Source organism: Tursiops truncatus, chromosome 19 (genome assembly GCF_011762595.2).
Source record: "Tursiops truncatus isolate mTurTru1 chromosome 19, mTurTru1.mat.Y, whole genome shotgun sequence".
NCBI lineage: Eukaryota > Metazoa > Chordata > Mammalia > Artiodactyla > Delphinidae > Tursiops > Tursiops truncatus.
In genome coordinates this window covers 18,201,929-18,214,845 of record NC_047052.1, presented here as the reverse complement: position 1 = coordinate 18,214,845, position 12,917 = coordinate 18,201,929, and the positions used below count along the sequence as shown (strand labels likewise).

Here is a 12,917-nt window from a genome sequence, read left to right as displayed (position 1 = left end):
TGAGAAAGCTCCCCTAGCTCCCCCTACTGAGAACCCTTGTTCTAAGCAAGCTTTAGCCATACTAGTACAGTGTGACCTTTCTGGGGTCTCTGCTGAATGCCTGGGCACTGGCTAATCAGAACTAGAATGTTTCTTAGTCCTCTGAGCTCTGGCAGTTGTTCAGCTTATAGCTACATGGTCATCCTTTGCCCGGCCTTCTAGAGACTTAGCCTGTGTGTGTGTGAATATAGTCAGCAAGAGACATGAGGGGAACCCTCTGCAGATTTCTGAAGCCCTTTTTCTGTGTAACTTCCTGTCCGGCTCTCTCCCTGAAGTGTAGCCTCCTCCACTCCCTTGAACTCTTTGCTGTCTCCTTATTCAGCAAGACACTTTGCTTGGCTTCTCACTCTGTGTACCGAGTACCATGGTCTGGAAAGTGCCTGCTGGCTGGAAGCCAGGGCAGTAGTAGGGGTCACTTTGTTTCCCATTGTTCAACATCTAAAACCACTTGTTTCATATGTTTTGCAAGGTTTTCTAGTTGATTATGGTGGTGGATAAGTCTGATCCCAGTTACTCCATTTTGGCCCGAGATCTTGAGAGAGCGGAGACTCACCTGCCGAGCAGCCTTTGCCGTGTCACTCACTCTGTGCTCTGCCCTGTGCCTCCTCCAGGCTGTGTGTTGTTCACGCCAGCCCCCTCTTATGTTTCTTAATATTTTTCTATGTAGTGCTTATGACTGCAATAATGAAGTAATTATGTAATTATGTATTTAATGTCTGTATCCCCACACAGCTGAAGCATCCTGAGCTCATGGACTGTGTAGTCTTATTAATATTAATTCCATTCCATAACTTGGCACAGGGCCTGGCACATGAAAGAATTCAGTCATATTTGTTTAGTGAGTAGATTGTCAGCTTTGCTTGGTCCTTAACCCCTTGTAAGTGGGACTTTGTTTCTACTTCTTCAACTTGACAAGTGGCTTCCTCACTGCCCGGGCTGATGGTCTTTTCCCTGCTTTACAAACACTGCAGCTTTGGTACTTCTGCCATTGAGTCCTTCTGAAAACTCTCCCTTCCCAGGCCTCAGTGACATCTCCCAGTCTTGGTTGTCCTTTGCAGCTTACTTTTTGCTCCCAAATGCATATTTCCAAGCTTCTGTTCTGAGCCCTTTTAAAAAATGGCATCTGAGTTTGTTGCCTATTCCCCAGAGATGGATTACATGCTGAGACGTGTAGCAGCCAACTTGGGGTGGCACTTATTCATTCATCCAGTCATTTGGTGAAGACTTCTGAGGCACCTGGGGTAACTGCCCCTCCTCTGGCTCCCCCTGCACCCTCTGTACCCTTATACATTAGTACTCAACAGGCTCTCAAAAAGTATTTGTTGAAATTCATTAGATCATAAAGCTTTATTTTTGAAGAAGATTTGGGCAATAAATCATTTTAAGTTACATAATTGGCTTAAAAATTATTCAGAAGGTAGAATTGGTAGGGCTTGGTGATTGATTAGATGTAGGGTGACAAAAAGGGAGGAATCAAGAATTTAGCTAACATTTGCTGACTGTTACTGGGTGCTCAGCATTGTTCTAGGCGCTGGGGTGCAGTGGTGAACAGGCCAGTCAGGGTTCCTGTTCTCCTGGAGCTGGTCAGTGATGCCCAGGTTTCAGGACTGTGTGACTGGTGATGCTGTTCATTGAGAAGAAATGTTGGACAGAGAAGCAGGTGTGTGCAAGTGGGGTGGTTGGCTTAGTATGGGACAGTGTATTTCAGTTGGAGTTTGGCATGATATCAGAGAGGATGGGCAGTGACCCAGGAGGGTGGTCTCTGTGCCAGGAGACAGAAGTTTCTTCTCAGCCTCCTTTCACGTTGTGCTGCCATTGAGGACACGTGTACTTCATAGGAACCGGATAGGTTTTACCTTTGTTATTTGAAACACCACCAGGTGAAGCAGATCTTGTAACCTACCACTCTTTTACAGATGAGGTGACTTATGGTCAGGACTGAGGGTTCAGGGCTAGAAAGTGGGATCCAGGCCCAGCTCTCTATGACTCAAGGCTCAAGCTCCTTCTACTGCGTCCTTCTTTGAACCTCTTAATGCTGCTCTTTTCTCGCTTCATCTGTGATACTTGTCTTCTGTGTAGGGAAGATGAGTGGGCTTTGTCAAATTGTAATTCATGAGCCATTAGGAGTGTTTACAGTTAATTCTCCATGATGAATACCCCTTCCAAAGTCAGTTTTATCTGGGCTCATTAAAAATTGTAATTGTAGAAGTAACATTACTTTACATTATATTATAGAGGTTTAAAAAATAGAGTTAACAGAAAGACCTTCCATAATCCTACTGTCCTTAAAAAACTGTTATTTGGGGGATTGTTTGGTAGCAAGAAACTAACTTAATTAAGGGGGATTTAGTGTAAGGAACTGGGGTTTCTGAATCCTGGATCTCAGTTGTATCATTGCGTATCAGTGGAATCAGCCTCTCTCTTGCTTTAGTTTTCTCCCCCTCTCTGCAGCCTAGAAATATCTGAAGTACCAGCATTCAGTTTTGCTTTTCAAATAATTTTTGCTAATTTAATAGTTAATAGTTTAATTGTTTGTATCTAATTGCTAATAAGAATGAAAATTTTTTCATGTATTTGATTGATTTGCTTTCTGTTTTGAATTGTCTATTTGTATTTTTGCCTGGTTTTCTTCTTGGGTGTTTGTAGTTTTCTTATCAGTTTTACAAGTCCCTTGCATTATTAAACATACAGAAAAATTGATAAGAGTAGTATGGTGAACACCCATGTTCTCTTAACCAGGACTTAGGAGTCACTCGTTAGCATTTTGATGTATACGTGTTATATCAATGTGGATTTTATTTTATTTTATTTTTTCTGAACCGTTGAAAAGTCAGTTGCAGACATGATGACACTTCTAAATACTTCAGCATATGTATGTGCTTTCAATTTTAGTGACCTATTAACCTTTTATCTTTTACATATTTGCTGTTAATATTTGTTCCAATCTGTTGCTTGCTTCTGACTCTTTCCTTTTGTTTCTCAGATGGTGACATGCCATGCCGTGCCAACATCCTGATCACGGAGCTGTTTGACACGGAACTGATTGGGGAGGGAGCACTGCCCTCCTACGAACACGCACACAGGCATCTCGTGCAGGTAGGGGACTGAGGGCCTCCTTCGGGCAAATTGCTGTGATCTCAGTTGACTCACACAGCTCTCATTGACACACCATGCTCTACATAGCCTGAGCCCTCAGTGCCTCTCTGTACACCTTAGGGCAACCTTTGATTCCTACGAGATTCTGACTGTCCTCAATTATGACTTCTGTGCCTCTTGAATGCCACGTCTTAGTAGGTTAGAGTCAAAAGACTAGAAACTATCTTCAAATTGAATTCAGCAAACATTCTTTTAATGTCACCTGTGTGTAAGGTGTTCTAGCATCCAGGGAGAAGTATAAGCCATTCTTCTTGCTTCTATATCCACACTAGTCAGCAGTGGTAAGGATTTGATGGGCCAGATGGAGAGGTAGGCAGAAGCACCACTGACATTTGGTTTAGGGCTGGTGGAAAAGGTCAAGGCTCAGGAAGGAGATGAGGGCATGTGCGGAGAGGGTGGAATTTGGAAAGGCACTGAGGAAAAGGAGAGATGTCCCAGGTGGAGGACCTGTTTGGTAGGTCAGTGGGAACACCAGCCTAAGGTGCTTGTAAGCTAATGTGGAGAATGGGGTGGAGGATAGAAGACCTTGAATGCCAGGCTGTTCCAGATGAAGGAGTTTGGGTGGTGATAATCTTTGGCAGGTTTTTGTTTTTTTAATAAATTTGTTTGTTTGTTTTTATTTTTGGCTGTGTTGGGTCTTCGTTGCAGTGCACAGGCTTTTCTCTAGTTGCGGTGAGTGGGGGCTACTTTTCGTTGTGGTGCTCAGGCTTCTCATTGCGGTGGCTTCTCTTGTTGTGGAGCATGGGCTCTAGGCACGCAGGCTTCAGTAGTTGTGGCACACAGGCTCAGTAGTTGGGGCTTGCGGGCTCTTGAGCACAGGCTCAGTAGCTGTGGCCACAGGCTTAGCTGCTCCGCAGCATTTGGGATCTTCCCAGGCCAGGGCTTGAACCCGTGTCCCCTGCATTGGCAGGCAGATGCTTAACCACTGCACCACCAGGGAAGCCCCGACAGTTGTTTTGAGAAGGGAGAGATATGCTGAAAATTTTAGCTCAGAGATGTTGGTCTTGCTTTTTTATGAACATAAACTGGGAGGTGGAGACTCAGAGGCAAAGGCCGGCTGGGGAGGTGTGAGTGTTTGCTGCTTCTGCTGGCACCTGCCATGTGGGCACTGTTCACATGAGCCCGTAACTGTCTTGGCCCGGTATTCTTTTGAGGGGTACTTAGTACCCCTGGAGTGAGGAAGGGGGCTCCTTCCAAGGCATTTGGGGCCCGCGTCCACATTACTCATGAGGTCAGCATGTGATGGTGATCGTCCTCCAGCTCCCCATCCTGCGTGAGATGTCTTGTCTCCAAAATGCAAAATTCTTCCTAGTAACTTTGGTAGAAATTATTTCTATTTCTCCACATTAAAACCATCAATTAGATGAATCCCTGAAATAGAGAACAAGGATATTCAGAATTATGTTAATGTTGTTCAATTTGTCTTTCTCTAATTCATCTAGTAATTAAAAGGTGCACAGGCAGCCGTCCTCAGCTTCCTCTCCCAGCTGGCCTGTAGCAGCCAGGTGTGCACTGTCCACTCTAATCACTGTCCCCATCTGCCGAGCTTGAGTCTCAGCTTGAAGGAGCTATGGCCGCACACAGTCTCCATTACCCTGTCCCTTTTCCTGCCACATTGGAGGTCATGGAACTGGGGTGCTGGAGTGTCTGACAGATAGTCCATGTGGTATTGCAGTGACCCAGGAATTGATCTCAGAAGACACATTTATTGGTGCCTTCATTTTGCAGAGCCTTTTCTGAGTACCAAGAATATGAGGGTGAGCTCCTGGGGAGGCAGGTAGGTGGGCAGGTGGTCACAGTACAGTTTGAGGTCCACGCTGATGGTGGTTGGTGGGGTGAGGTCCTGCCTCTCTGGTGGGAGAAGGCGGGGAGGTTGGGGAAGATGAAGCATGAGCTGAGTCAGTCTTGAGAGTGAGCAGGGTTTGGCCTGGCAGCTGGGGGGAGTCGCGGCAGAGGAGGTCAGCCTGCACAAAGATGTGAAGATGAGTCAGATTATGGGTGTGTGGGAGGCAGGGTAAGAGAGAAGGCTGAAGGGCTGGGCAGGGCCTGACCAAGAAGGGCCGCTGTGCTCCAGAAGGCAATATGGTAGCTCAGAAGGATTTTAAGCAGAGGATCAGTGTCAGATTTATGCAGGCAGGCATGTGGACAGCAGCTGGGGTGCAACACTAGAGGCAGGAAGACTAGTTAGAAGGTTGCTGGAGTTGTTCAGGTGCTGGGCTGAGGTAGGCCTTAGTCAAGGCCATAGCAGTGGAGCCCAGAGAGGTAGACTCGGGGATGGGGAAGGTGGTCAAGGACTTCTGTTACTTAGATGTGGAGGCATTGAGGATGATGCCAGGGTTTGAGGTGTAGGTGACTGGCTTGGATGGTGGTGCTTCCTGTTGACTGGGAGGAGGACCAGGCCTGGGAAGGTGGGGGAGAGGTGAAGGTGACTTGTTTGGTTTAGACAGACTTTGAGCTGAGGGTCAGCCAAGTAGAGAGGACCAGGAGGCATTTGGATACATGTATTTGGTAAATGAAGATGGAGTGGTTGAGGTCAAATGGGAGAGTACATGGTGGGAGAAAAAGATGGTCCAGACCAGGTCTCTGGGGAATTCTCTCTGTAAGCGTTGGGCAGGGGAAGCACAGCTTTGTGAAGGAGACAGAGAGGGAGAGCAGTGCTTCTCATCCAGAGCTGTGTCTGGAGACAGTTTTGATGTCACAACTGAGAGGTGGTGCTACTGTCATGTTGTGGGTAGAGGCCAGGGATGTTACCAAACATCCTACAATGCACAGAGCAGCCCCCACAGTAAAGGATCACCTGATCCAAAAGGTCACTAGTGATGAGGTAGATAAACCCTGTGCTTGTGCTTTCTGTGCAGTAGCAGCTGTGAGTGTTCTCTTCATGGCTGGGCCCCTAGTGCCTGGCATGTAGAGGGTGTTGGATGAATGAGGCAGGAGGGAAATCGGATGAGGGACTGCAGCCTAAGCCAAGTGAGGAGTGTGGTCGGCAGTGCCAGGTGAGGCCAGGAGGTCAGGTCAGTTGAGGATGGCCCCTTGTCCAATTAAGATAGAATTCACATACCACAGAGTTCTTCACCCTTTAAAGTTTCCAATTCAGTGGCTCTTAGTACATTCACAAAGTGTGTGGCAATCACCACTTTGTAATTCCTGATTGTCTGATTTTCTTTTTTATTATTTAAAAAAATGGAAAACCAAAAGTGTAATTTTCATTCAATAAATATCATTTGATCCTTAGGCAGTTTTGTTGCAGAAAGTAAAGTCCATGATTTTAGAATGATGGTAGCAATTCATCAACCAAGTAATCAGTTTTCACACAGTTTCAATAATTGCAGCAATTTCCTTGAACTGTCTAGAAATTCTGAAACTGTGGAATTGTCATTTCGAAGGACCTGTTCTTTACTTGGCCTGAATGATCTGCCACTTTGAGCATCACTGCAACATAAGGATACTTAAGTGATCTGCAGCTGTCTGAGCTCACAGCCATACCCAGCTTCCACTGAAAATCTATGAGCTGGTTGGTGACCTTGGCCTTAGCATCCAGCTGTGGCTCACTACACCCCTCCATAGCAGCGCCCTGGAATCCCACCACCCACTCAGGTGGAAGCTCCTGGGGCAAGGTTTATTTTTGAAATATTCAAGAGTGTCAGGTAGCTAGGAACTTACCTGACATAAGTCGTCTTAGGCATAATGTGTATTCTTTCTGAAGTCTGGTTTCTTCTGTTCCCAAGGGCATTGGCTGAAAACAGTTCACTGTCCTAATAGTGATAAGGTGTTAGATGTTACTAATCTATAATACTATACTAATACTATACTAATATTTATTATATTATATATAAAAAATAATATATAATATTATATATATTATATAATATATATATTATGTATATAATATACTAATATAAATATTAGTATATTTATACTATACTAATATTTATAATATAATATAAATATTAGTATATTTATACCATACTAATATTTATACTATACTAATACTATACTAATATTTATAATTACTATACTAATATTTATTCCCTAATATTAGGGAATAAATCTCTTTTGCTCAATGGGAATTACTGTGGGTCAACGTAACTGGTTAATTTTTTGTTCTTTTGTTTTACTTTTTTAATATAAACTTAGAAAAATTGTGAGGCAGTGCCTCACAGAGCAACCGTCTACGCACAGCTGGTGGAGTCCAGGAGGATGTGGTCATGGAACAAGCTGTTTCCCATCCGTGTTCAGACCAGCCTTGGAGAGCAAGTCATTGTCCCCCCCTTGGAACTGGAGAGGTGTCCTGGTGCGCCCTCTGTTTATGACATTCAGCTGAACCAGGTGTCTCCTACTGACTTCACTGTCCTCAGCAACGTGCTGCCTATGTTCAGGTACCAAGGAGCCACCCAGGGTCATGGCGTTTGGAGACACTTGGTGAATTGCGGTCATTGGCAGTTCTTTTTGAGTTCATTTTGACATCAGGAGTCCATTGCAAACAAGTCTCATTGCTGGTGAGGTCACCATAAATGCTTAAAGATGGAGTGTGTGAGCTTAAAATATGCTTCAGTTCCTGAATATTCTTCCACAGTGTGGACTTCAGCAAGCAAGTCAGTAGCTCAACAGCCTCCCATAGCAGGCAGTTTGAACCTCTGGCATCTGGCCAAGCTCAGGTGGTTCTCTCCTGGTGGGATATTGAAATGGACCCTGAGGGGAAGATCAAGTGCACCACGGCCCCCTTCTGGGCACACTCGGATCCAGAGGAACTCCAGGTAAGAGGCGGGAGCTGAGCACGTTTTTGTGGAAATCAGGAAACTTGTCCACTTTTTGTCCTGGGAAAGGAGCATGTTGAATCTTAGATTCCTAAGAATTTAGAGATAGAAGGGACTATGTTAGAATCAATGTCAAAGAAGAGTTTAAAGGAAAAAAAGGCAAGGCTAGCTGTAGTAAGATATAAGATAGACCTTTCAGGCCAAGTTCATGGTCAACACCAGTGGTCACAGTGAGCCGTAGGGCAGCTTTGGTGTGCTGGCTCTCCCCTCGTCCTGGTACAGCCACTCTTAGACCTGCCCACCGAGTAATCCAGGGGTCCTCAGATTAGCTTGTGATAGAGAACTACAGCCTGTCTACAGCCGCATTTTCTGTGACCTCAAAATCTACCTTCTTCAGCTCAATGGAAAGTGGGGAGGATGTGAACTACAGAAAAGGAAATACATATTATATTCCTTTTTCTTTAAAAATATTTTTCTTAATTTTATTTATTTATTTATTTTTCAGCTGCATTGGGTCTTCGTTGCTGTGCACGGGCTTTCTCTAGTTGAGGCGAGCAGGGGCTACTGTTTATTGCAGTGCACTGGCTTCTCACTGCAGTGGCTTCTCTTGTTGCAGAGCACGGGCTCTAGGTGCGCGGGCTTCAGTAGTTGTGGCTCTCAGGCTCTAGGGCGCGGGCTCAGTAGCTGTGGCGCATGGGCTTGGTTGCTCCATGGCACTTGGGATCTTCCCGGACCAGGACTCAAACCCGTGTCCCCTGCATTGGCAGGTGGATTCTTAACCACTGTGCCATCAGGGAAGTCCAAGAACCATGCAGATTTAAACAGTGAAATACTGTTTTTCGTGTATTAGTGAATAAAGTTCAGAGTTTGCATGCTGTTGGTGGAGCCGTGGGGCAGTGCAGGAGGGTGATCACCAGAGCGTTGTGGAGTGCAGCAAGGCCCACAGTCGGTCAGGATGGGACATGACGCCCCTTCTAGGCATTTAGGCTCTGGATGGAGCTGCATACGTGTAGAATGATGTGTGTGCCAGGATACTCACTGCAGCCCTGATTAAATAGAAAAGACTGGAACAACCTAGAGGCCACCAGCAGGGACTGGCCAAGTCCATTTTCCTGCATCCACGCAGAGGGTGAGGTGGCTGTCTCTGCACTGATGTGGAACAGTCTCAAGGACAGATCAAGTGAAACAACGAGAGGCACAGAACAGTGTGTGCTGTGCCAGCGTTGGCGTTATTAAAAATAAGAATATATGTGTTTATCAGCCTTTATGTGTGGTGCATGTATGCAAGGGTATCTTGGGAAGAATTCACAGAAATTGGTAAAAATGGTTGCTTCTGGGAAGGGAGCTGGAGGTTAGGGGTGGAAAGGAAACTTATTTTTCACTCCATGACCCTTTTATATCTTTTGAGTTTTCTCTCATGTGCATGTATTATCTACCCCTCTGTACACAAACACAAGGGAAGAAAGTGGGAAAGATGCTTCAGGACCAAGGAATCAAATGTTCCCTCCACCTGGGAGGCCTTGGGCCTGTCCTCTGTGTGTTCTGACTTCCTGTTCCCACTTGCTGGGCACTGGCTTGGCTTTGATTGCTCAGCTGCTGGTTCTGGGTGTATACATGGTGACTTCAGGGAAGGCCTTAGCATCTCATCCTGCTCCCTGAGTTACTGCTTAGGCCAAAGGGTCATGACTGCTGTGCGATTTCGGTCAGTCCTCCTGGGCCCTTGAGCTGCCCCGGCTCCACTCTGCATAGCCTCAGTCCTCCGTAGGCTGAGAGCGTGTGTGGGGTGTGGGGTGTGGGGTGTGTGTGTGTGGTGTGTGATCTGTGTGGGGAGGGGGGCGTGTGTGGTGTGTGTGTGGTGGGGTGTGGTGTGGGGGGGAGGTCAGAATTCTCCAACAGAATTGAGGTTGGCACTGGGCTGCTTTCTTCCCCTCTAGGAGTGTGGTAATTGCAAAATTAGCATAAGAATTTCATTAAAATGTAAATACTTCTCATTTGTATATCTTCAAAGTGCTTCTATGTGTATTTTCTCCTTGAATCCTCATATAAGACATGCTGGGTAACCACACAAAGCCGGGCCGATGAGGGGAGCAGGGCCTCAGGTGTAGGCAGCCTTGGTGGGTGCTTGTCCCCAGGTGTCCTGACTGTGGGGCTTGTGTCCTTCCTCTACCAGTGGTGACTTTTGGACTGTTTCGAATTTGAAGAGCTGCTAATGAATCTCCCTCATGACTTCATTAAACTGCTTTTGATCAGCCTCAGACAGTGGATTCTGGCTATCATAGCTCTTTAGCATTAGGACCTGAGAGGCTGGTGTGTGGGAGGGACATGGTGACAGGGAAGCACTATGGGAGACCGGGAGGGGTCAGGGAGGCACAGTAAAGAATGAATAACAGGTTTTAGAGGATCTTTTTTTCCTCCTTGTTAGTGTTTATTTTTTCCAGAATGTATCTGGTTAGATTTTAATTTTCTAGCTTTTACATTCAAATAGACATCTTAGATAGATGGGAATGTTATTCACCTGTCTTTAAGTTCAAGATCAGGTAGGATAGAATGTGTTGACTGAAAAAAAAAACAACACAGTGTGAGAGTTGTGACTTAACTTTATTTGAAGTCAGATGAGGACTGTAGCCTGGGAGACAGCCTCTCAGCTCTGAGGAGCTACTCTGAAGAGGTGTGGGTGGGGGCAGGAGGTCAGTATAGGTATGATTTTAATGGAGGGGAGATACTTGCAATCAAGTACACATTTTGGCAGAAGGTTCCTTCTAGTCACGATCACACACACACACACACACACACACACACACACACACACACACACACACACACACACACACACACACACACACACACGGCAGAGGCTGGAGTCCCCTCCCCTGAGCCCACCTTGAAGACCACTGCCCTAGGCCACATTCTATCCTTCTGAAGCCAGCAGTGTTCCAGCAAGATTTTGAACCTTTAGCCTCTCTGACTTGAGGATTTTCTTCTTTATCTCTTTGGCCATAGTAGCTATCTATAGTCCACACAGTGGTTTCCCTGCAAATTGATTTTTGAATTGGGTTTTGGCCCCCGGATTAGATGCATTGCTCTTGTTGCAGCTTGGTGATAGCTGATTCTCTTCCTGTTTCAGTGGCGGGACCACTGGATGCAGTGTGTGTACTTCCTGCCAGAAGAGGAGCCTGTTGTCCAGGGCTCAGCCCTCTGCCTGGTAGCCCACCACGACGACTACTGTGTGTGGTACAGCCTCCAGAGGACCAGGTGTGCCCCAAGCCTCATCGGGTGGGACATTAGGCTTGTGACACTGTGCCTTTATATAAATTCCCTGTACAGACCCTGTAGAGGTTTGAGTGGGCACATTTGTATCTGAACAGAATAAGAGCGAAAGTTTGTGACTGGGTATTTCAATGCCTGTTTGTGTGTACTCTGAAGAGGCTGCCCCAGTGGCAGGACCCCCATTTGGAGCAGATATATATGAGAAGCCTTGAATTGGAGGGCCCTCCGACCTCTAACGCCCACTCCACAGCCAGTGCCTAGACTCATGCCCCCTAGAGGACCATGCGTGTGTCCCCTCTCCATCTCGATTTCCCTGGGGCAGGTCCCTGTGCCGTGCCTTCATGCTCGCTGGTGCCTAGCAGGTCATCACCCTGTGTCTGTTCATTTCCTGGCCCAGCCCCGAAAAGGATGGGAGAGCCCACCCAGCACGCCCTGTGTGTGACTGCCAGGCTCACCTGCTCTGGAACCGGCCTCGGTTTGGAGAGATCAATGATCAGAACAGAACTGATCAATACGTCCAGGCCCTGAGGACGGTAAGTGTCCAGCCCCTTAGGTGGTTGTAGGCCAGGAGAGGTTTGTCCCATGGACCCAATCGAGCTCATTGCTCACTTATGATTAGCTGGTTTTGTTTTCTGTGCTCCCTTCTCTGTCCATGAGTGGCTTCAGCTGGCTCCTTCTGGGCGGGCATTTGGGCAGAGGCCAGGGAGCTTGTTTCTGGACTACCTGAGGGCTTGTTCTCTGCTCTTCTATGGGAGCCTCTCCCTGGCCCCTGCCTTACCTCTGGACACTTTGCCTTTATGGTCACCAGCAATTCCTTTGCGTGATCCTTGTGGATTCAGCCACCCCATTATTCCTCTCATCTCCTACTTCCTTTCTAAAATTTTCTAGAATGTAAATTTTGTCATGTAACTCTCCTGAAAGACCTTTGCTCCCTGCTACCTGTAGAAGGGGTCTCTCAGCCTGGGGACCACACACAAGGTTTGGACGGGGGTCTCTGGACCCCTTGGAGTCATATGCAGAAAAATATATGTGCACGTATGCATATGCTTGCATTTTTGGGGGGAGGGAGGGTCCCAACCATCCTACGTTTCTCTCAGAGGAGTCTGTTGACCTATAAAGGCATTCCTGCTTTGGGGAGTCATTTGACATGCCTACAGCTTTCTGTGCTGTGACCAGGTTGGGAAGAGGCCTGTGGTTGTGGATTGGGAGGTTGCCTCTGATAAACAGGGCAGCCCTTCAGCTGGGCCTTCTAGGATGGCTTGAGGACAGTCTTTCCTGATGGTGGGGAGAGGTGAGGGAGGTGGCTGTGTTGGAGTGGGGGGCTGGTTACCACCTGGGCCTGGGAGGCAGGTGTGACTGGTGTTAGGGCATAGGAAGATCCAGCCGGGCTGTGTAGGGGATGGAGTGAGAAGGAAATCAAGATTGAGTAATCACAGAGTGAGTTAGGGGGTCAGATGGGAAATGTTCCTGTCAGTTTGTCAACAGGAATTTCTTGACATTGTAAGAAAATCTGTGCTGAGGTTGTTCTTTTCTGCAGGTGCTTAAGCCGGACAGTGTCTGCCTGTGCATCAGTGATGGCAGTCTGCTCTCCATACTGGCCCATCACCTTGGGGCAGAGCAGGTACTGGACATGTGCCTTCTATCAGGTTCCTGACGGCCGCTCTTGAGTTTGGGTGTCATGTGGTCTGGGTACATGGT

The 12,917-nt window shown here is 46.9% G+C and overlaps 1 protein-coding gene and 1 pseudogene across 5 annotated transcripts in view; one reads left to right on the top strand and one right to left on the bottom strand.

The window, feature by feature from the left end:
* Positions 1 to 12,917, top strand: part of PRMT7 (protein arginine methyltransferase 7) — a 47,608-nt gene that overhangs the window by 23,516 nt on the left and 11,175 nt on the right. For all 5 annotated transcript variants that reach the window (XM_019935634.3, XM_073796350.1, XM_019935636.3 and 2 more), the window contains 6 exons: positions 3,023 to 3,135; positions 7,333 to 7,574; positions 7,772 to 7,952; positions 11,077 to 11,204; positions 11,617 to 11,752; positions 12,757 to 12,840. In XM_019935634.3, coding sequence (XP_019791193.1) covers positions 3,023 to 3,135; positions 7,333 to 7,574; positions 7,772 to 7,952; positions 11,077 to 11,204; positions 11,617 to 11,752; positions 12,757 to 12,840 — 884 coding nt within the window. The remainder of the gene's footprint in view (positions 1 to 3,022; positions 3,136 to 7,332; positions 7,575 to 7,771; positions 7,953 to 11,076; positions 11,205 to 11,616; positions 11,753 to 12,756; positions 12,841 to 12,917) is intronic.
* Positions 6,463 to 6,804, bottom strand: LOC101316934 (COMM domain-containing protein 6 pseudogene; annotated as a pseudogene).